Source organism: Chlamydotis macqueenii, chromosome 12 (assembly GCF_036417535.1).
Source record: "Chlamydotis macqueenii isolate bChlMac1 chromosome 12, bChlMac1.mat, whole genome shotgun sequence".
NCBI classification, from domain to species: Eukaryota; Metazoa; Chordata; class Aves; order Otidiformes; family Otididae; genus Chlamydotis; species Chlamydotis macqueenii.
The window spans coordinates 14,851,376-14,874,012 of record NC_141567.1 but is presented as its reverse complement, the minus strand read 5'-3'; the positions used below and the strand labels follow the sequence as shown (position 1 = coordinate 14,874,012).

Sequence of the window (22,637 nt, the reverse complement as noted above, 5' to 3'; positions counted from 1 at the left end):
ACAGCAATGATTTTTCTGGGAGCTGCTGTGACTGAATCTGGCATTCACCACCTCCCTCTATGAATTCACCTTTCCAGTGGTTATTTAGGGAGGATCAGGTATGATATCAGATACAGTTATCATTTCTCAAGGACAGGATGCATGGTCCGTTCAGGAGACAGAGCATACTGGTCTATGGTGGCGAAAGATAGCTCTCCTCATGAATAGTCTTTCTCAAAACAGAATTACATTGTCACTGCCCCATAACTCAAGCTGAAGCTGTCCTAAGTGAAGGGAATTTTAATCTGTAGGATCATCTACAGATTGACCTGCTGGATGGATCTTGTCCTTCACTCTACTGGTGGCATTGCCAGAGCCTAGAAACAGGACTGAGGGGAACAGGTGAAGACACTAACCAGCTCCAGCTCTCACCTTTCATGAAGACCACCAAGATGTCCAGGAATTCCCGGAAGGAGATGTAACCGTTGCCGTCTTTGTCGGCCAGGGAGAACATGGAGTCCACAAACATGGAGTGGGCTTTGAGCCCCAGGGCCTCGGCAAACTCAGCCCTGCTCAGCTCACACGTCAGAGACTCCTTTGCCTTCTGTGAAGATTCGAAGTCAAGCTCGCCAGCATCAGACCTGTCGATTTCCAGCACCTGCAGGTTGTGTTCCACAAAAGAAACCTCATGAGTGCTGGCAGAGCAGAAGGCTGGAGTTCACTTGCCTGACCTATTGCACAAAGGCTGGTGGTTCCCCTGGCACAAAACTCATGGCAGATACCATGGGGAAGTCCTGTGTCTCTCCCACACAACATGACTTTCACTCTAAAGACCTCTGACCATTATGGAGACCTCAGTTACACCACCCAAAAGCCTCTTTGCAACTTTAGACATTTGTATCACCACAGCAGAACTCCCTTTGTCTTCTGCAAGGGAAAATGTCCCTTGGTCCTGGAAGTATTGGCAGCTTCCTTGTGTGTGGCTTACCAGGTCTTTCAGAGAGCAACAGCAGCAACATTCATTGCTTAATCAATACAGAAATATCTTCCTTCATGCATCAGAGCCTGCCACACCTCTACACACCTGAGCAAACAGGTGCCTGAAGAAAGTCTCCAGAATTTGTTTTCTCTGCTCCTTGGTGACTGCCCGTTTCATCAGGCTCTGCTCCTTCATCTCAGACATACGCAAGTCTAGGCCACTCTCCTCCAAGTAGCCTCGCAACTTCCCCATGAAGCTGCTCCTCTCTGCCTCCTCGCTGAAAAGCAGCACCTGCAAAAGACCTCACCGAATGGCTGTGAGCTGCAGAGGCTTAGTTGGGGTGCGAGTGCTACTGCTCTTCACCACAGTGGTCGCTCCATGGTATGAGCTGAACCTGGTGGTTCTCAGGAGGCCATAGCCACCCTTCAGGGACCTACTTCGCTCCCAGTGCCCAGGACTGAGTGGTACAGGGTGTATGTGACCAGCAGCAGAGGACTTGGGAGGGTCCAGGGGAAGGTATCATACCCCAGGCATCATGGTACTCACCAGGTCGTACTCCTTGGGGCTCTTCAGGAGCAGAGCTCTGTTCCCTTTGTTGCTGGAAAGGATCACCTCCACCCTCTGAAGGGCTTTCAGGCTGATGCTCCGAAGCACAGACCCTCTCTCATCCAGCACTTTGAGCACTTTGTCAGCTTGGAGCTGAATGTAGATGGGAGAGCTGTCTGTCTTGGGACCGTGCCACTCCATGGCTGATGGGAGAGAGCACAGGACTCAGTTGGAAAGGCTTATCTGGGCTCCTATTCATCCCAACATCTCCTTTACCCAGATGCCATTTGGGAGTGATTGCCTGACCAGATACATGTTAAGGGAAAAATTATGATCTCCCAACTGCAGAGCTGAAGCACATGGATACAGGAGCAGAACAAACCATGGAGCAGGAAGGCAGGACTTTTCCAGTGTCCAGAGCAAGGAGATACAGTCCTTGTCCTGGAGCTACTGGTGCAATTACTCTACATAGGTTTCCTTCAAGTGAGGTGTGATCTGGAGAGGGTTGCAATTAGAGGGTTATAGGATGACTCAAGTTGGAAGGGTCTCTCACCCAACCTCCTGCCCAAAGTAGGACCAGCTACAGGGTCAGGCCAATCTATTCAAGGCTTTATCTGGTTAGATCTCATAGAGGATGGAGTCTGCACAACCCCTCTGGGCTGCCTGCTCTGCTGCTTGACTGTCCTCTTGGGGATACAGTTTCTCCTTACATCCAGTCTGGATATAAGCTCCAAGCCCAGCCCTGCCTCGGTTGTGCCCTGACTTCAGCAACATCACCATACACCGTCGTAGGATTGATAGTGCCACCTCACCCTGTATCTCCTCTCCGGTCACCTCCCTCCGCACACTGGAGGACTGCTTCTTCTGCAGCTTCTGGAAATCTCTCCTGCGGAAAACGGCCACAATCCAGGCAACAAACAGAGTCACTGGGGACATATGGGAGAAGGAGGCATGAGATACCACAAAGGTCCTTCCCACTTTGGCAGCATCACCTGTGCGACTGGGGCAGATGGGTTTATTTCTTCCCCATCCCCCCCAGTTCAATGCTGTTTGGATTTATTTCATGCAGGGCTGCTCCATGAAAGCCCTGCTTCCTCCTAGTGTCCAAGGACCCTACCACCTCAAGGGCCTCAGAAGTGACCAAGACTCAGCAGCTTCTGCTGGGAGGTGCTTGGTCCATGGGCACTCAGCCCCGTTCTCTGGTAGCAGAGGAGATGGGTAAAGAAATGGAGCAGCAAACCTAAAGGCAGACAGCAGAGCACAACGATGATGATCCCAAAGCCTGTGCCACTGCCTTCGAAGTAGTCCAGTACCATCATGGGTGTGCAGTTGGCCAGGTGTTCAGCTGTCAGCTGCTGGGGCTGGGGGCATGGGTCCCCTGTGTGGGGGGAAACAGGCTGTGAGTGTCATAGAATCACAGAAAAGTTTGGAAGGGACATTTAAAGGCCATCCAGTCCAACCTCCCCGCAAGGAGCAGGGACATCTTCAACCAGATCAGGTTGCTCAGAGCCCTGTCCAACCTGGCCTTCAACATTTCTGGGGATGGGACCCTGTCATGGACCTTTTAGCCATTTCACCTCCATCGTTCCCAGGAACCTCTGCCTTAAGATGCTGAGAGGGTTCTTGCTGAGTTTTAACCCCAGCACGACCTTCCAGGGCATCAATTGCATTTTTGTACCCAGAGATCCTTCCAGGACTCATGCAATGTCCATGCCTGAACTTCATCCACTTTCAACACCTTGCTACCCCCCTTACTTACAAGCAACCCTTGCATTTTGCATACATTTTGCTGGCATAGGAGCACAGCAGGTGTCAGGCTTGAGAAACTGCCAGCCCGATGCTTTCCCTGTGTCACTGAGTCACCGGCTGTGTTGTTGAGATGGGTCTGCTTTCCTCCCTAATTTGCTGGTGCCATTTGCTCCCTGCACCCTGCCGTTGCACGGAGCACTCACCCTCGCTCCAGATGAACACCTGGGGCTGGAAGGCTGTAGGTTCTGCGTTGGTGATGGCAGCCAGGACATCGTGGAAGGTGGTGTTACGGATCTCCCTGCTTTCCTCTTCTGTGAACAGCCTGGGGAAAAAGACATGGGGCCAAGTGGTGGCCCTGGGTGTCAGTGGCTGGCAGCAGGAGGGATTCACTCCCTCCACCATTTTAGGAACCAAGGAAGCTGGAGGATATTTTTTCCTCCAGCCCCAGTTTTTGTGTGTTGTTACTTGGTCTTGTAGAGCAGTGGGCAACCTGCCAGATCGGGAAGAGGTATTTACCCATTCTTGGTGTTTTCAAACCAAAACCTGTCACCATCACGCAGCCGCACAAACTGGTCCAGGATGATGGCACTGAAGAGGGAGCCATCAGCCTCCAGCATGCCTCCAGGGAGCAGCTCCAGCCCAGCCGTGTTGTTGGCATACAGGGCAGCAACCTTCTCCAGGACCTGTCCAGAAACCCCCACCATGCATATGTGAGCAGAAGGAATTCTGCCTGGACTGCCCCAATGTCCTTTGACCCACACACTTTCCGTGCCCAGAACTGCTCCCTCTTACCTGTTGCTCCAGGTGTGGGGTCAGGTCTGACCAGTTCTCGAGAGGCTCCAGCCCAAATCGCTCCCGGGCTTGGTTATAGGTGGGCAGGCCAAGGTCTCGCCCTCGCTGAAGCCAACTGGCCACATAGTCGGTGCGGGAGTACTTCAGGGGTCCATACCAGTAATCTGTGGGTGGATTGGAAGCCATGGTGATGGCAAGGCAGAGCTGGAGGGACAACCCCAGTTGCCATAGCTGCTGGGCTGGCCTCGTCCCTCTGCCATGGGCCATGTTAAAAGTGGAGATCATCTCCATGCCCCTGCCAGGACAGTCGCACGAATATGCTTAACATGCCCTTCTCTGCACTTGCATTAACAAGGATGAAGCTCATCTGAGTGTGTGGTTGAGTGCTGATGGTAGGGATGGGACCTGCACAGCCCCAGGAGAGAGGGTCCCCCACCGAGCAGCGCAGGGGAGTGCAGACCTTGGAGATCTTCCACTACAATGTTGTCTTCCCGCTCTGCGATCTGTGAGCTCATCCCCAGCAGGAGGTTGTCCACGTCCTGTGGCCTGGTACTCTGAGGGGAGATGGGAAGAGCAGGTGATTCCTCGCAGGACTGAGGACATGGGGCAGCCCAGCACCCCTGAACTAGTGCCCATAGGGATATAGACTCTGAGAATAGGGGAACCAGCATCTTCTTCCAGGCTTATTTTCTCCATGTTGGCTCAACCTTGAGGTCTGAGCCTGCCACCGCTGAAGGCAGCATCTGGGGATGTCTGGATGGGGAGGATCTCACACCCTTTGGTTGGCTGTCATGCTCTGCATCTGATTTATTTTTCAGATCACTGTGGGGTCTTCCATAATGCAAAGCAAAGAATGAACCTCTCCCCCCACCCCGCCTATCATGTCCTTAAGACCCCCATGCTCCCTTACTCATACCTCTCTGCTCCAGTAGCTGTTGCAGAGCCGCACTGCTGGGAATGAGCCACCAGGGCCAGGCACTTTCTGGAAGTTGCACATGGAGTCTCTGGAACAGCAGAGGAGGGCTGGACCCACAGCCCCCAGCTGGGGTTGCCCCGAGCTTACAGGGCTTGGTTATCCCAGTGAGGGGCAGGATGCAGAGAAGGGACAGGGACCATCCCCGGCTGGGGCATCCCCTTTCCTGGCACAGGCACCACTCTCCCTCTGCCTCGCTGGGCTGTTCCTACCTCTTGTAAACGCCTGGTGGCACCATGGTAGCCAGGAATTGCCCTGCAGCCACTACAAACTCCGGCGAGAGGCTGGGGTCCAGGTGCTGCTGGTAACCTGCAGGGCAGCAGCCACAGTCCAGCAGCCAGGCTGGAGGGAAAGGGGGCCAAGCTCCCTCTCCTGCCCCATCCCCTGGCTCCTCTGCTCCCCAGACAACCCCTGCTCCCCACACAACATCGCCCACCATGCCCTTCACCTTTGTACTCCGGGACGGGTCTCCCCAGCAGGGCTGGCAGCCACTCATGCAGCACGATGCTCTAGAGCACAGTGGAGCCAGGTCAGGGCCAGCACCAGGGAGGATGTCAAGGGTCCCAGCAGAGCTGGGAGGTCCCATCCCTCACCTGGAATGTGGCGATGACCCGCTTGCGAGCATGCTGGAAGAGGTCCTCATCAGACCAGGTGGGGTGTGCCTGGGCAAGCTTTGTGGCCAGGTGGTTGTGGTACCGAAACCAGGCGATGCTCTCAGCCTGCAGGAAGCTGTTCTCATTCCCCCAGGCGCTGCCCAGGTCTGCAAGAACCACCAGGACCATCAGTGGGGGATGCTGCCACTGGATCTAGCTTTGCCCGTGGCTGGAGGAGCACCTCCAGCAGACCCGCATCCCCTTGTCCCCTTGCCCTTCCTTCCTCCCCAGGGAGACAAGCAGCCTGAGCGAGTGAGAAGCAGCATCACACCCCCAGCATGGACAAAAGTTTGGGCAAGTGAGAAATTCAAAGCAAGCTGAGCAGGTTTTTATCAGCGGCAGCTGCTTTTCTCAGAGGAGATCACCTCGGATCAGAGGGACCAGCACCCGCCAGTCTCTGCAAGTTGGCTGGGAAATGCCCTGTTGTCTCCTGGAGATGTGGCACCTTAAGTCCACAGTGTGTCTTTGCTGAGAGGCCTTCAATGGGGCACACATCTTCCTCCCCCTCAGACTGGGAAACTGCCTACTTTCCCATGGGATTTCTGACCCACGTGTCCCAGCTCACTGCACCCCCTGCCCTTTCCCATACTCCCCTCTGTGTGTAGCTCCAGGGACCTCCTACTCCCCCTGCTCATGGTCAGAGATGGAGCCAAGCAGGTGAAAACCCATTGAAGATGCCACCATTACCGTAGATCCCCTGGGGACCGCCCTGTCCCGTGGATGGATCGAGAGCCTTCCACATGGGGATCCTCCCGTCCGTCTCTCTCGGGAGGCGCCCGCCAGGCCCCGATGCCAGGTGTCCCCCCGAGAAGCTCCTCAGAACATCGCTCCAGGAGTGCGAAGGGCCGTAGATGGAGCTGCCGTCCAGCCAGCCTGTCACCTCGTTGGTCTAGGGCAGGCACAGGGAACAGGCATTAACAGGAGCTGGGGTCTCGGCAGAAAGGTGCAAAAAAAATTAAAAATTAAAAAAAAAAGGTCTGAAAAGCCCCTACCCGGCCCTTCTGTTCTTGCAACGCAGTCACCCCATCCCGTATTTGTTAACAAGAGCTATTAGGATGCAAATACACACAGCGACAATCTCTATGCAAACTGCAGGAATTAGTGCCAGGTACAGGAAAAGACCAGGTACAGGTTTTTCAAAAGTAAATTTTAGATTTTTTTTTTCCCCAATTGTTTTTAGCTATGCCGAGAAGCAAACATCTGTGAATCCCTACCTAGGCAAGACCAAGCTGGAAGGGGACTAAACCCATCTCTGGGGAAACTGGAAACACTGGAGCTCCCCTCCAGGGAGCCCTGTCCTCGCAAGCAGGGAGTCCCACTGCCCTGGCAGCAGGTTGAATAACTCTACTGCCCAATATTTGCATGAAAACATCCTTTTTAGTCCAAAAATATGCTGGAGTTTTCATTTTCCTAAGGTTTGAAAAACTGCGAAAAACATGTCTTGCTAATCTGGTCTCATCATGGTTTGTCATGTGAAAGGTTCAGGAGGATATTTTGCTTCGGCGATTTTGATTGGGAAGCTTTCCAGCATGAAGGAACAAGCATATGGGCTTGGGAACACATCCAGCCTCAGCACAGCAAAATACGGAGAAACTGGGGGAAATCTGGGGTTTTTTTTCCACAATGACGGAAGTTCGGAAGTTCAGAGAAGTTTTACAACTTTATGACAGTACTGGCTCAGTTTAGTGATATGTTATTAAAAATAAGAGTTGGTGCCTGAAAAAATGTGTCATAATTACAGACCTAGAGCAGCACAAGTCTATAAATTGCTCAGGGAAGTTCATTACACTTGTACTACAAAAGTTCCAGTTATCGCTTGCTTCCCCCGATACAGACAGCCCTACCTTTGCTTGTTTTGACTGAGGTGATAAAACTTTGGCAGCCAAGGAAGACTGCGAATTGCTCCTGCTTTATCCTTTCCTCTTCTGCCCTCCACAGACCATGCAAGATACTCAAATTTATGTTTAAATAGATTACACAGGCAGATCTAGAGTAATTACGTTTTATTTGATCAATACAAGCACCGACCTTGATGAAGCACAAACATCACCCCATATGAACCAGTACCTTGGAGGTTGTGCTTTGGGTTCACTTGCAAATGGTTGGAACACTTGAGAGATGTATATTTTTAAGCAAACAGTGGTGCTCTCCTTCTATTTCTGCAAACACGATCTTGGCTGCTACAGCCTCCAATGTTGGGTGAAGAGGAATTTAGCCAAAAGGCAGAGATCAAAGAAAACACTACCTACCTGTTCCCGGGGGCTGTTGGGGCTCTGTCCCGTCTCCATTGCCCACTGGATGCGCTGGAAGGGCAAGACCACATCTCCAGTGCCTGCGGGGTCAAAAACGAGGTCTCCGGATGGGATGTGGATGTTCAGGAATTCAGCAGGGCAGCCAGGTTTCTCGGTCCCCAGGATGTCCGAGAGCACGTGGAAACCTGCCAGAGACCCAAGCATGATCAGCAGCTGGGAAGACTGCCACTAGCACCTGGAGTAGGATGTGATGGTGGGCAGCTGAGCCATAGGTGGGCTGATGGGACCACCCTGAGTGGCTTCCTTCCTGCCTTCACTGCTGGTTTGCTCCATGACTTTGAAAAAGACACTTTGGGCTGAATCCCAGATGTGCTGATCTCCAGTCCACAAGAACAGGGCTCCAGGTGCCCCTGGTCAGACGTCATGTGTAGGGTAGGGTCATTCCGAGACCAGGGTGAAGAAACTCAGCCAGTGTATGTTCAGAGACCACTGGCAGTGGGACCATCTGCTGGCCACCACTTCACCAGGAACAAGGCTCTGCATTTTGCCACTATTTCCCTGAGCTTCTCCTTGTCTGTGGCCTTCAAGGCCCAGGGCTGCAGCTGATGCTGAGCCCAGTGGCTGCTGTTGCTGTTGGCCCATTTAAGCTTTGATGTGATGGGAAAAATGGCCTCCAGGGAGAGGCTAAACAGTGTCTGCCCCTGCTGTGGCCCATCTTGGAGCAGAGCATCCCTGGCTTGGGTGTCTGGGGACTTGTATGAACCTTAAGCTGTATGTGGAGCTAATTGTCTCAACATCTTTGACAATCTCAGCCTGTTTTCTCAATGAGCTGAGAGTATTTCCCAGAGACAGGCATCCCTGGCCTTGGAGATCCAGGACCCCATTGAGCTCCTCAGCCACAGCCAACTTGCAGTGATTCTGCCCAGCAATCATTCACCGTGTAGCTCTTATCGCATCTGTAAGACGTTTTACAAGGAGGTAACTGTACTGCTAAAAGAAATAAGGAAGTTCCCAAATAACAAATATCAGCTTTTGGGATAACTGCCAAAGGTCAACGAAAATTCACGCAAACTCTCTTGGCTGGATAGTACTTTGGTATGGCAATACCCAAGGCTTTATCGTTTGGGTGTGGGTCTGCTCTGAAGCAGTGGGTGAGGAGTGCTCTGACGCACTGCCTTGGGGTATGAGAAACCAACATTTTTCCACCCAAACCAAAAATTTCCAGGCCTCAGCTCTTACCAAAGAAGACGGCCAGCACGGTTGTGTTCCTACGGGATGGCAGACCGGAGGGTCCCCGCGCCACCGCATTGCTGAGCTGGCGAGCGTTGGGCACACGGGGCTCCTGTAGTGCCTGGTAGACACCGTCCGCGTAGTTGGCTGGCAGGAGACGCAGCAGCCTGGCACCTGCGGCACCAAAGCAACACAGTGTGGGTCTGCCAACACCCAGCCGCTGGGAGATGCAGCAATAGTGGGGTACACTGGCGTGTGCAAGGGTCCCAGAAGAGAGCAAGAGGATGGCATAGACACTGACAGTGGCCAAGAACATGTAAGTTTTGGTACCAACACCCAAAAGTTCTTACAACACTGGGATCAGTCCTCTTAAAACTAGGAGAGATCCTCCATGGGTGTGTTCCCTTCCAGTTGTACTTCTGTAGTCCATGTGCATCCCCATTGCCTCCTGGAGGTCTGGGGTGGTGTGCTCCAGTGGGTAACTGGAGTGGTGTTAAGCTGCCCATGCTGGCTATGCAATCCTGCATAAACATGGTGATTGCTAGCACCGTAGGAAACAGGAGAGGGACCAGCCAAGGAGACAGGGAGACTCGGGAGAAAGTGAGAGAAACGCTTCGACTTTGCACCTGCTGCCTGTCCTGTAACTGAAAAGCTGGGAGGTGGGAGTTCATTTCTTGGTGGCGAGCAAGCTCGTTTTGAAAGGCTCTTCACCAGTGTGATGGGCTTCATTTGCTGGAGCTCCCCAGAGCTGGGGGAAATCCTGAATTCCTGGCTTAGTTTTGGGTTTAGTTTCCATAGGTTTGTCTCCAAATGTTAAAGTCTGATCTGTCTGCTCTGGAAGAGGGAGATCTTACCTGCCAGGGACCTGCTGGATCTCCCTGACAGACTTTGGTGTAACCAAAGGATTGATGACACAAATGTCATGTTGGAGAGCCATTTGGACTCAGAAGAAGCTGTGTACTTGCCACCACACCTTGTGTCACCGTGTAGTTGACTGATCTGGGCTGCAGGAAATAGGAGGATTCATAATCTTTAGTATTTTCAATAAGATCCTGCCTGCTCTGCCCTGCCTACTGGCTCAGGGACATCTCCTAGAGGTGGGCCCATGGGCTGGTTGTAGGCATGAGAAAGCAGCTCACCACTGACAGCACATCCCACACGCCTGTCCCAGTACAGACCAGGACACGCTGCACAGCAGCTCAACAGTGCAATATCTGTCCTGTGCAGAGCAGAAAAGGAGTAGAGCCAGCATGTCTGGAGCACAAACTCTTCTGTCTCTGGCCTTGCATTGAGTGCTGCAAACTGCAACCTGATTTTGGCTAAAGATGCCTTTTCCCAGCTCTGGGATCCCTGATCACCACTGAAACACCTGCTGGGAAGAGCTGGGTCCTCCCTACCTTGAATATTTTGAATGGCCCAGCAAAGGCACACCTCTGCAGCGCGACCTGCAGCTGGTGCCTGGGCAGCAGGTGGAAAGTGGCAAGGCAAGGACATGGGAGACAAAGCTGGGTTGCTTGGCCCCTCCAGGCTGCCCTAACGGGGCTCTTATGTACATCTAGGGACCTACTTTGCGTGCAAAGAGCCACCTCTTGGGGCCACGGGAGCTGGCATTGCCTGGTCACCTGCCTGCTTCAGGCTCAAGTCAGAAAGGGTTTCTCTCTCAGTCATGAAGCAAGCCAGATGCCAAAGTGCCAGCTCGCCCCGTCCTGCCATCCCCAGGCCTGGCACTCACCCACCGAGCCGCGGCTGTGGTGCAGCAGGTTGTTGTACCAGCCATCGTAGCGCTGGACCTCCCAGGAGATGCTCTCCTGGGCTCCTGGAAGAGACCGGACCCACTTTGTGAGCAGCAAAAGAAATGCATGAAACTAGCATCTCCATTACAGAATTCTATTTATATTGTGATATTTTCCCATATTCTTTTTGAAACTTCCTATACAAACAGTTTTTTAGACAAATTTTGCACTCTTTTTGAGCCATAAGCAATATCTAAAATTAGAAATTCCTGCTTGTGATCCTGATGTCCCCAAATTGATTTCTGGCCCCTACCAGCCTACTCCCAAAGGATCTTCGTTTTCTCCTTCTCTCTCAGCGTATCAGAAGTCTCTCCTTACTTCTGACCCCGACAATGTCCATGTGAGTCAAACAAAGGCCTTGACACTGGAGTTGTGCTCTCCTCCATGTCTTGTATATCAGCATCAGCCTTTGTCAACAAATATATATTTTGTTTACTTCTTGTTATTTTTTATTGCTTTGTTGACTTAGTGTTAATTATTATTGCTTTTATTATAATATTAGCGAGAGGTTCCAGTTCCTGGTAACAAGTTGTATACACATACAAACAGCAGTAGATGAGTCCCAACATGCAGGCTTTGCAGGTCCAGCATTTTGCTCCATTTTTTTCTTATCACAAACTCAGTCATCCCCATCTCTGATATGATGCCCCATGAGTTAAAGGAAATTCCTCCAAGGGGCAGAAACTATCCAGGATCTCCCCTTGAGTCCCCTTCCCTGAAACCATACTTACTCCCCAAGGTCCTGGTCACCAGCAGAACTACAGTCAACTTCAGCATCATCTCCATGGGTTGCATCCGCCAGTGGGTCTTTGGAAGCAGCAACCTGAAAAGGGAGAGGAGGGAGCTGGAGCTGGGCTGCTCCCGGAGGCCGGGAATATGCACAGACCATAACCTCAGCTCCCTCTTGTGGGAGCTGCCATCATCGACCACCAGCAGTATCTCCCGATTCGGGCTGTGGGAAGGTGGCAGGGGGCACGCGAGACCCCATCACCCTAGGAAAGCTCTGTCAGGAGGCGCCAACTGGCCTGAGAAGACCTTTCAGCTGGAGCAGGACCAGTACCCCTGCCTTGGGGTACCTTAGCTGCAGGTTCATAACTCATCATCCATGGCAGGAAGATGCTAAGCTGTGCCAGCTCCATGGAAACACACTATTCGTTACAGAAAAAAAAACCCACGTTTCAGCTGGCAATTTCTCTGTGCACGCATTGTCCAATCCAAGCAAAATCCAGCTGTGAACACGATGGGAAAAGCCTCACCATGCAGTCAGGTGCCCCAAAGCGTGCTAATGCTGCAGACCAAGACCTCATAATCACCTCTGCGCTAACTCGACAGCATTTTCTCATGACCAGCCTTTCTCATAACACTTTACCAGCTCACTTTCCACAAAGGCCTTGGATCCACAGCAAATATCACCAGCAGGACCCAAAGCTTTAAAACCCCAGCCAACACCTGACCGAAGAGAGGGATTTCCAGCCATGAAGGCTACGTTTTTCAGTCATAAATGATACAATGCTGTTCCACTGGCTTTCCATGCGCAGGAATACCAATATAGGGTTTTCCACTAAAAACGGCTCTTTGTCCCTTGTTCCAGCACTGTGGGTCAGCACAGTGACCAGCACCCCTGGTCACCCAGAACACCTCTGTGGAAGAGGCCCAAGTGGTCTTTCATCCCACACCCCTCTGCTGTGCGTGGTCTTGTGGACATGAGATCTAGGTTGTCCAGACGGTGGGAACCAGAGGCTCCATGAACCCCATCCCATAGGAAGAACACAAAAGTCTGGCCAGTGAGTGAAGCATGGAGATGCCTATGACCTCTGCCAGGAGCAGCAGTGCCCAGTCGCTGTCACCACATGGGACTCTCCTGCCAGAAAGCTCTCTTAATTGAAACAGTTCTCTCCTGAAACAAATGCAGAGGGCTGTGTGGCTGGAGATACCCTGAGCAACCTGCAGTGGTTGTGGTTTGCTTGTGCGCAGAGGTCCCACGTGACCTCCTGCACTGTAGGAATGGAGTCCCCATAGACTTATCTGGATTTTTTTGCTGCTGACTCAAAATGCACAGAGTTGCAAACCCCATCTAGAGCTGAGGCCTGAAAGTGCTGCAGAAGTTTTACCAAAGTCACTCAGGAACCATGGGGCAAAGCCAAGGCTCAAAGCACATCACCCACAGTGTAGCATGTGTACCCCTTCCCCGTGGGTCTTCTTGCAGGGCTCCAGCAGAAAATGTGTTTTAAAATTCCTTCTGCCACTGAGGAAAACTTCCATCTCCTCAGATATGGGAATAGCTCTTGACCCACTCTTGACTCAAACCATGAGATGACATGCCAGTTCTCATGCACTTTTCATCTCTCCATGGCCCAGCACTGAAACACCACTTATTGCCTACTCAATCCAAGACTGAGGGGGGGTCTCTGGAGGCCTTCCAGCCTCGACCATGGCCAGCATGATACAGTGACAGTGGTTGTCTTTCTCCAAGCAGCAGGTTGAACCACAGACTTCTGAGGGCCTTTCCCACCATCCATGCCTTTACATTGCCCTTATGTCTTCCTACAAGTTGCAGGGCACATCAGCAGTTTGTCTCTCGCAACCAAACCTCAAGAATCTTTTCCCTTCCCCAGGAACAGCTCTCCCTGGCTGAACTTGATCTGTAAAGGCATTAGGAGACATTGACACCATGTCTCCCCTGCCTATCAAAACTTCTCCAGCTATTGCTGGGAATGTCCTCACAGGCAAGGCTAACTCACAGCAGTCCTTACAGGATGCACTTAAGAAGAGGAACATGCAGATTTGAGCTAGGGACCTCATGCCCAAGGACAATGGGCATCTCATGAGTGACACTCAGCTGTCCCACAAGCTCCTTTCCCATGCTTCAGCTGAGAGCTCCAGCTCCCCAGTGTGCTCTCCCATGTGACAAAGATCAGTTGCCAGGCTTCTCCAGAAAGAGCACCCTGCTCTCACACCCACCTCCCAAATCTTGCAAACCAGCCAGGGGGTTCCTTGACATAATGAAACCAGACTGACCTTGGAAGCCTATGGTGCAGCTTGCTGAGGGAAAGTTTTGCAAGCCTGGATGGGTTCCACAGACTTGTCAAGCATTCCAGGAATTTTGTAAGGTCTGATGAGCCCTCCAATCTCTGCTTTTCCACAGATTCCCTGTGCCACATTTGGAAAGTCATTCCCTCCCTCTGCACTTGGTGAAATCAAGCACTCACTTCCCCAGCCTTGTCTTCTCCCATCAGAGAGGATCCCTGTGCCCTATCAAGGCCTGAAGTTTCACACTCCTCCAAAAACCGTGCTGCACAGAGTGCAAACACATGGCTTCCCACAGAGCAAGGATCTCCTGCTCCACTTGATCTCAGCAGATTTGACTCCCCTAAAGTTAGGGCTTCAGTCTCCAGATGTCACCTGAGCTCTCCCCAGAGCCGTATGTCAGCTGAGACTGTGGGACACATTGCATCCTGAGAGAGGAGCAGCCTCACTGCAGAACTTAGTGTGGCCATACAAGTAGAGGAGAGCAGTTTCAAGGCATTTGAGAAGCCTGGAGCCTGATCCGTGTGGTCCTTGTTAGTCACAGCTTATTTCTAGCTCTCCCCAGTGCTGGTGGGACAGAGTTGGGGGACTGCTGCCTTCCCCCACCAGCCAGCCCTGGGGTTTCATAACAGGCTGCATCTCCCTAGCCTTGGGTGTCATCCAGAAAATCCCAAGCCTGTGCACATGCTATGGACAGCACACACACGGGAACCAGCAGCTTCTCCAGCTTTCCCACCTGGGGACACCCGTGGGGTCAGATGCCCCAGTGTCACCACAGTGCACAGCAGGGAATCCCTCCCCTGGGGGGACAGAAGGGGTCCCTGCCTGTCCCCACGGTGTCCTGTGCCCATGCAGGCAGGGACACGCATGTTCCCAACCCGCTCTGTCCTGTGCCCCTGCTCCCTCACAGGCGGGGATGTGCGTGGCTCCATCGCACCCTGCAGGTAGGGACGTGCGTGACCCCATCCCATCCTGTCCTCAAACACGACCCAGACCCCCCAGTCCTCCATGCAGGCAGGGACAGGAGTGGTCCCAATCTCCTAGTGCCCCATGCAGGTTTGTGTGCCCCGCGCAGGCAGGGACACCAGTGGCCCTGACGCCTTTGTCCCCCATGCAGAAGGGGATGTGTACCCCCATCTCACCCAGCACCCTGTCCCCCACGCAGGTGGGGACACCTATAGTCCAGCACCTTGGTTCCCATGCGGGGGGGGGGGGGGGGGGGGGGCACATGGTCCATCACACAGGAAAGAAACATGCGGCCTGATCCCCTCCATCCCCCCACGCATGACCACACCCCAACCTGTCCCTCAAGCAGCAGGAGACGGGAGAAAGCACGACCCCCTGCCCCCTCCACAGGCGACAACGCGCGTAGCCCGACCCCCCGCAGGTAGCAGCGTGCACGGCCCTGGCTCCCGGTCCCCCACGCGAAGGGGACGAGGAACACGCGTGACCTCGATCCCCTAGAACCTTCCCCCCCCCCCCCCCCCAACTTTCCCCGCAGGTGGGGACACGCGTGTTCGCGGCCCCCGGTCGCGGCGCTCACCTGCGCGGCGGCGCAGCGGGCAGTGCGGCGGGGCGGGCCGCGCCGGCATTTACATAGGGCTCCGCGCCCGCCGCCGCCTATAAAAGCGCGGTGCGGGACGGTGCCGCCCGAGCCGCGCCAACATCACCGCCGGCAGGCAGGCAGGTAGGTGGGTAGATAGGCTGGGAAAGGGCCACCGCACCGCACCGCACCGCACCGCCGCCGCCCGCCCGCCGCCCCCCTGGGCGGGGCGCCCTGCTCCTGTCCCGGCCCTTGGCGCGCTCCGGGGAGCAGCCTCCGGACGCTGCCTAACCTGCTGGAGGGGTCCCGGCTAGGCAAGGGTGAGGAGGAGAGGATGAATCCCCATCCTGAGTTAACCCGGCGGTTTTTCCTATCCCGATTTGACCCTCTTAGAAGGGCAGGAAAAAGCAGGGAGTCTCCCCCATCCCTGAATTGTAGCTCTGATTATTCAGTTTCCAGGGGAGAGAATTTCCCTTGTTTCAATGGAAAATACCAGTCTGCAGCCCTGAGCAACCCAGCCTGGGATTGCTGTTGGCTCTGCTGTGAGGAGGTTTTAGCTAGGCAGTTGTGAAAGGTCTGTTCCAGCTTGATTCATTCTGGGGCAAGAAAATGGGGTTTCTGCAAGGCAGACACCGCGGAGATTTGGTAAAAACTTTCTGCCTCCTTTGCCTTTCTCCTCAGCCAGTGCACAATATTTTAAACAAAAGCTAAGTTGTCAATTTCTGCTAAATTACTGATCTTTCCTTGAAGATGTCTGTTTTCTTTTCCATCTCCGTACTGTGTGACAGAGGAAATCACAGGGGGTCTATGGCCGCAGCTGTGCTTCTGCACGGAGGATGTTTTCCAAGGTTGTAACAACTTCAGTTTCCGCTGCCCTGAGCTGCAGGCACCAGTTTTCCACTTCAAAGCTGCAAAAATGCCAAGGAGCTGGTCTTCTGTGCAGGGTAATCAAGTGAGAAAGATTGGGCAGACAGCAGGGCTCTATAAAACTATTCCCAGCAGCTGCAAAGTGGGGAGGAAATGCAAACATCCCTTGAAATTGTTTGAAAGTTAAATTTAGATTTTAAAAGGCAACATTTTCCATGTTACGTTCTGCGTTTTCAATTGTTATGTGTTGTTGATCTGTTTTAAGCTGTGAAGAGTCGCTTTTCAGTGAATACAGATGTGGAAATCACTCCTTCCCTCATTGCATCTCATATGAAATTTGGGCAAAGATATAATGAAACCAGTGGAATTCAGGCAATTAAGATTTAACTTGCTTATGCTAAACTGTTTGTTTATTTCTTCTCTCACAGCCGCTCACGCTGTTTGTGGGCACGTTTGCTGGGCTGAGGACCCCATCGCTGGACTTCAGTCCAACATTGTAGCGTTGGGAATCAATTACGGCTCCTGCTTGCCAGGTAATCATAGCAGGAATGCTGCTTGAAGGCTGCCCTTCTCTGGGCTTGATTTTCTAGGAGAACAGCCCAAAACAGTTACGGCAAAATAGCCCGAAACAAGATTTGAAAGTACCGACGGCTCTGTTAGTCTGGAGCAGAGAATGAAGATAAGGTCAGGTGTAGATCAGCTGTGAGCCAGCTGTAAAAACCCCGTCGCTGTTAAATGTTGGCTGTAATGATCTGCGTTACCGGACAGAGAATTATTCTGAAAACCAAATATTGCTTTACGCATTGAAAAGTTACTTCAACCGCCCAGGTAAACTGTTTTATGGTACTTATTGTAATCCCCACCCACTTCTGGGGATTTGGGACTCCCTTCTTTTTTTTTGTGGCTGAATTGCTCTGGATTGGATCTTACCTAAAAATATAGTTAATCCTGTTTTCAGAAAATAAGAATAAATTCAACTCCTCCATGCAGGACAGAATGAAATGAGTCATATTAGCTCTGGCATTCGCTGACTTTAGAAGACTTCCTGGGGTAGTTACATGCAGAGATGTTATTAAATTAGAAAAATAAAAGGACTAAGCGTGTAATCAGTTTTGGTAGAAAAGTTCTAACCCAGGAATGGGGGAAGCTCTGTAATTGCTAGAACTACAGTGTTGGTGGGAGTTCAAAGCTGTCTATGGGAATTATGCACTTCGTCGTCTCGTGTAACTTAGTTACCTTCAGCCTTGAGATGTGCTCTTGATGTTGATGTGCTCCTTGGACCCCCATCCCAACTCCAGGAGTTGCTTCTGGCCCCTCTGGACCAAGTGCAGGAACAGTCCTCCCTCCCCAGATTGGACTTTGCAGCTCCTCAGGAAAAACCCCTTTGAGGAAAGGGGGTGCAAATGGGGGTGGTGGGCTTTGTTCTGCCTGGCTGGAGATAATTTTGCTACTGCTAAATTGATATCCTCAGTGCTTCCTTGTCATTTTGGAGGAAGGTTGCATCTGCCAGCAGCCACCAGCTGGTGGACTTCATCTAAGGGCGCGTCACAAAGCGGAAAGCCCTGGTTGTATCTGCTGGAGGGAAAGACTCTGCTCTATCTGAGGAGGAGCTGCTCGACAGGTTTCTGGGCTTGGGCTGTTCCTCAAGCTGCAGCAGGACAGTGGCTCGTGGTTCTCCAGGCTGCCACAAACCCCCCAGGCTGGTGGAGCCCTGCCCCAGGCACCTCCTCTCCTCCACTGAGGGCTTTTGGGTGGTGTGTTTCTCTGCTAGGAAATATTTCACCCCACCTGTTTCCTTGCCGCATCACATTTCCTTGTCCCTTTGAGGAGTTTTGGGGTGGACTTCGCGCAGCTGGTTATTCCAGAGCTGAGCTGGAGCTGGCCACCACAGGCTCGAAGAACCCAGGCAGGGCAGTGCAGGGTCCCCAGTGTGACCACCTCTCTCCCACAGGCTGCTGGAGGTGCAGGATGACTCTCTTTGACGGCGTCTACCCCTTCTACCCGCAGCAGAGGAAGGTCTCCGTGTTCGACGTCAGCACCATCATAGTGATCGTGGTCTTCCTAACGTTTGCTTGCAGCTTCCTGCTCATCATCCCAGGCATTCGTGGACGGGCGGTGCGTGACCCCTCTCCCTGGGGATAAACATCTGCTCCCCACGTTTTGGATGCTGGGACACTGCATCTGCTCCCCACGTTTTGGATGCTGGGGTGAGGTGAGAGGACAGCCAGGGCTGTTCCTCACTGCCTGATGTCCCACCTCTCCCCCTGCAGAGGCTGTACTGGATGCTCCGGGTTCTCCTCAGCCTCGTGGTGGGAGCAGTGATCATCGGTAAGTGCTGCATCGCCCTCCGAGGGTGGAGCAAGGCAAGAGGAGATGAAGGAGAGGATTTGATTTAGTAGAAACCAGGAAGTCTTCTGTGATAAATGGGACTGGTGGTGGAAACCAGGTGGGATTTCCAACTCGGACAGGGCAAAAGGATGTGTAAGCAAAAGATGCACTGAGGGGATAGAAGATGCCAGACAGGGAAAGCAACCAGCCCTGACCCTAAATCAAAGAAACTCTCCTGCTGTGAAGGACAGGGTAGATTACAAGACTGCTTGGAGAGGGATGATGAAGCACAACCCACAATTTGACCAGACAGTAGATGTAGATAGCCAGGCTGTCATCAGCTGTGGGACTCTGGAGATGCATGGGCCACTCCAGATGCAGTTGTCACCCTCTGCCTGAGGATGTCCAGGTGCTGGGAGATGCCACCAGAGCTGCCCGGGAACACGGGGGCAGGCTGGAGATGGCAGAGGGGTGGAGGTCAGGGCTGGCTCCACAGCCTTAACCAGCTCAGCCCCGGAGAGCCATCCAGTGCCACCGTCGTTACAAGGATGCAGCTGGGTGCTGCTTGGTCACACAGGAGGAATTAATTGTTTTAAAGCCAGCACCGGGGTTTTTGTCTGGCAGCAGCAGGGCACACTTGACCCTGCAACTAGAAAAGGTTCCTGCAGAGCTGCTTCTGGATCAGTGCCCTCACAAGTTGATTCAGCAGTTGAACTTATTTTCTGGCAGGTTTTCTCACTCAGCCTGAGCTTAAATCATCACCTTCATTTTCAGCCCATTTCAGTGCTGGAAAATTGAGCTCACTGCAAAGTGAAAGTGTTTCATAAAAGGATAATATGTTCAAAAAAACCAAATTATATCGGAAATGCTTCACATTTTTCTTTTTCCCCCAGCTGAAATGACTGTGAGAGTTGTGATGGCATTTGCCACCCCTCTGCCCTGCCTCCGTTTGGCAGCGATCTTCACTATTCACTGACAGGGAGATTAATATTTGGGATGAAACTCACCTCTGTTCCTGAGGCTGAGGAACAGGCTCATTTCCGAGCCCTGTCCCCGGGTGCTGTGGTGGGGAGCTTGCAAGGAAGTCCCGGAGAGGATGTCCAAGAAGGAATCAGGTTCATGGGCTTCGTCCCTAGGGATCTGAGCTTCCCCGCTCCTGGATCGAGGGAGTGGATGCTCAGTGAGAGGAGGACGTGAGCTCTACCAGGGCGTGGGAGCTGGTTGAGGCATGTCCTGGTGGCTTAGTCAGCTCTCCTGGCCTCCTTACACTTCCTTGCAGTGCCATGATGGGAACGCCTGTGATCCCCCTTGAGCACAGCAAAGCCTGAGACCAGCCCCTCTTTAACCCCAGCTTTGCTTCTCCTGGCAGCTGTCCAGTTCACAGGAGACTGGGAGACTGGCTGGGTGAAGGCAAACACCTCCTACAAGTCCTTCAGCCGTGCCCTGGTGAACGCAGACATCGGGCTGCACGTCGGCCTGTCGGGGGTGAACGTCACGCTCATGGGTGAGTCTGATGTCCCCATCTGCAGCTCTGGAGAGACCATGGCCCCAGGAAATCTCCAAGAGCTCTGTGGGTGGCCCTGGTCTACATGGAGGCTCCTTGGACTCTGCTGTCCCTGGAGTGCCCGTGCTCCTGCCTGGCAGTGCCCAGGCTGCTGGGACATAGCAGGACCTCAGTCTTCTCCCTCTGGCAGGAAACCCAGTGAATCAGGTCAATGAGACCATCAACTACAATGAACACTTTGCCTGGAGCTTTGATGCAGACTACGACCACAGCTACAGCGAAGGGCTGGAGAGGGGGCTGCCCAGCCCCATCCTCTATGTGGCGGAGAAGTTCACCACGCAAAGCCCCTGCGGTGTGCACAGGCAGTACCGCATCTCTGGCCACTACGCATCGGCCACTCTCTGGTGAGCCTTTCTCTCCTGGTGCAGGCAGGGGAGATGCAAGGATGTGGGAAGGGCTCTGCTGCCTTGTCCATAGGCCTCTGAGATGGGTGGTGATCACATGGTGCCAGGAGGAAAGCCATGCGCATGGAGGGGCCTCTGCAAGGTCTACAGTCAAACCCATGGCCCTGTAGGCACCTTGGGGTCAGCAGATAGGAAGTCCTGGTTCTCTCTGCTTGTCAGCTCCACCAGGACTGGGCACAGGAGAGAGGAACACGGTGCAGAGCCTTGCCATGATATGGTGATGATGTCAGGGATCCATCCCCATGGAGGGAGTTGGAGCTGCTGTCCTTGGTTTCCCAGAGAGGCCCATGGGGATGTGCATAACTCTCCCATCCCCATTTGTGAGGGAATTTAATGTCTGGGAGCAGGACTAGATGAGGAAAATATGATGATGTTGTTATTGTGGGGTCTATCTCAATTCTTTAGCAGGATCTGCTGGGCAGTGACATGTTGCTGCTCACTTGGGCTGAGGGAGAGCTGGTCCACAGCTGTCAGGAGATGGCCCTGATGGGTTGTGGAGGGCGAGGGTCATTGCAGTGCTGTTCCCTCTGCTCTGGGATTGACAGGAGAGATGCAGAAGCTAGGAAAGGGGCATGGCAATGCCATGGAGGATGAGCTCCTGGCCGACAGCTGAAGGCTTCCCCTGTCACCCAGCACCTCAGCCAAGTTCAGTGGCTGCAACGGACTTGTGCCTACTTCTGCAATTATCCCAGTTCTGTGTGCTGCTCTCTGGGGTCTGCACTGCCACACATGGAAGAGCAGGGAGTAGAGATGGTCTAGAAATGCTGAGTGGGCTGCCATGGCCTCCTTGAGGCTGGTATGGTCTGTGGGCTGAGCAATGGGAAGAGGAAATCCAGGCTTCTGCCTTCTGGATATAGCAGTGTGAGCATTGCACGTCTGCTTGCTCAGCCTGGGAGGCTGGGGATCACTCCAGCCTGCCCACAGAGCTTCTTGGCCTCATGAAATGCAACCAGCTTCCTCATCCAATGTGGAAATCCTCACATAGAGCATCCTAGTCCATGGCACTTGCACAACTCATCCATTGGTCTTCTTTTGTCCAGGGTGGCCTTTTGCACTTGGCTCATCTCCAACATCCTCTTCTCCATGCCTGTCCTAGTCTATGGAGGCTACATGCTCCTGGTCACAGGGACCTTCGTGATCTTTTCTTTGCTGTCATTCTCCACTGTGAGGAACTCCCTGATGTGCCCGATCCAGTTTGGGATTGCAACCCTGCACACAGGCTATGGGGGATCTTTCTGGCTCACGCTGGCGATTGGTAAGGACACCAAGCTACATCACGGCACAACACCTTGTCCCTCTGGGCGTGCAAGAGTCCCAGTGCTTTCTACCCAGAAATGGAGGTGAGCGAGCTTGGGCAGTGCAGCCCACCAGAGCCCCAGCCTGTGCCTTGGCAAAGCAGATCCTGGCAGAGATGTGGAGAGGGCTGGTGGAACGGGGACCACCATCCCCATCTCAGGGCTGGAGGAGTGAGTTCTAGTCCCTGAGATGTGTCAATGCAAGGAGATGGGGACCACTTGCCCGGGTTTTAAGACCCATGCCTGTGTTTTATGATGCTCAGCACAACAGCTGAAGCCACCTCGTAGAGCAGAAGGCCATTTTCCATAGGAGAAGCCATTGTCCCCTGGCAGGGGGGCCATCAAGAGGAAGGACGTGGGGTGGAAAGTGTGCTAGTGTCTATAGGAATGCCCTCAGAGAGCATATTGTCTTCCAGGCTTGCTCTGTTTTGTGGCTGGGATTACAGTTGTCGCACTGCACTACTTCAACTTGGACCTACTGAAAACTTTCTTTGATCTCCGCGAGGACAAAGCAGAGGAGTACCAGGAGATGACTGAAGTGTATGTCAACCCTCATGTTGTGAGCGAAGGACTGTCGTCTTCTCAGCCTTCCAAACTCAACCCCAACAGCATCTAGAAGGAAATTGTTCTCACTCCTTCCCTGAAGGCAGGCCCAAAAGGGCA

The 22,637-nt window shown here is 53.0% G+C and overlaps 2 protein-coding genes across 2 annotated transcripts in view; one reads left to right on the top strand and one right to left on the bottom strand.

Moving 5' to 3' along the window:
- Positions 1-15,919, bottom strand: part of DUOX2 (dual oxidase 2) — a 23,675-nt gene extending 7,756 nt beyond the window's left edge. The window contains exons 1-19 of the mRNA XM_086757195.1: positions 15,809-15,919; positions 11,678-11,769; positions 10,886-10,969; positions 9,163-9,327; positions 7,921-8,108; positions 6,359-6,560; positions 5,612-5,778; positions 5,467-5,527; positions 5,231-5,327; positions 4,962-5,049; positions 4,506-4,599; positions 4,046-4,209; positions 3,770-3,936; positions 3,457-3,575; positions 2,745-2,882; positions 2,317-2,430; positions 1,505-1,707; positions 1,064-1,249; positions 412-637 (exon numbers count right to left, since the gene is read on the bottom strand). Coding sequence (XP_086613321.1) covers positions 412-637; positions 1,064-1,249; positions 1,505-1,707; positions 2,317-2,430; positions 2,745-2,882; positions 3,457-3,575; positions 3,770-3,936; positions 4,046-4,209; positions 4,506-4,599; positions 4,962-5,049; positions 5,231-5,327; positions 5,467-5,527; positions 5,612-5,778; positions 6,359-6,560; positions 7,921-8,108; positions 9,163-9,327; positions 10,886-10,969; positions 11,678-11,741 — 2,527 coding nt within the window. The 5' untranslated portion in view covers positions 11,742-11,769; positions 15,809-15,919. The remainder of the gene's footprint in view (positions 1-411; positions 638-1,063; positions 1,250-1,504; positions 1,708-2,316; positions 2,431-2,744; positions 2,883-3,456; positions 3,576-3,769; positions 3,937-4,045; positions 4,210-4,505; positions 4,600-4,961; positions 5,050-5,230; positions 5,328-5,466; positions 5,528-5,611; positions 5,779-6,358; positions 6,561-7,920; positions 8,109-9,162; positions 9,328-10,885; positions 10,970-11,677; positions 11,770-15,808) is intronic.
- Positions 15,574-22,637, top strand: DUOXA2 (dual oxidase maturation factor 2). The gene is made up of 8 exons (XM_086757197.1): positions 15,574-15,660; positions 16,812-16,916; positions 18,335-18,498; positions 18,654-18,711; positions 20,081-20,215; positions 20,406-20,619; positions 21,720-21,934; positions 22,391-22,637. Exons 3-8 carry the CDS (start codon positions 18,352-18,354, stop codon positions 22,588-22,590), a joined length of 969 nt encoding a protein of 322 aa, XP_086613323.1. The 5' UTR covers positions 15,574-15,660; positions 16,812-16,916; positions 18,335-18,351; the 3' UTR covers positions 22,591-22,637.

What these genes read in the sequence shown, in the direction of transcription:
- DUOXA2 (XM_086757197.1), top strand. Translation starts at nt 18,352, where the DNA reads ATGACTCTCTTTGACGGCGTCTACCCCTTCTACCCGCAGCAGAGGAAG. An exon ending in GGTGGGAGCAGTGATCATCG is followed by an intron (nt 18,712 to 20,080) that starts GTAAGTGCTGCA and finishes TTCTCCTGGCAG; the next exon opens with CTGTCCAGTTCACAGGAGAC. An exon ending in TACGCATCGGCCACTCTCTG is followed by an intron (nt 20,620 to 21,719) that starts GTGAGCCTTTCT and finishes TCTTTTGTCCAG; the next exon opens with GGTGGCCTTTTGCACTTGGC.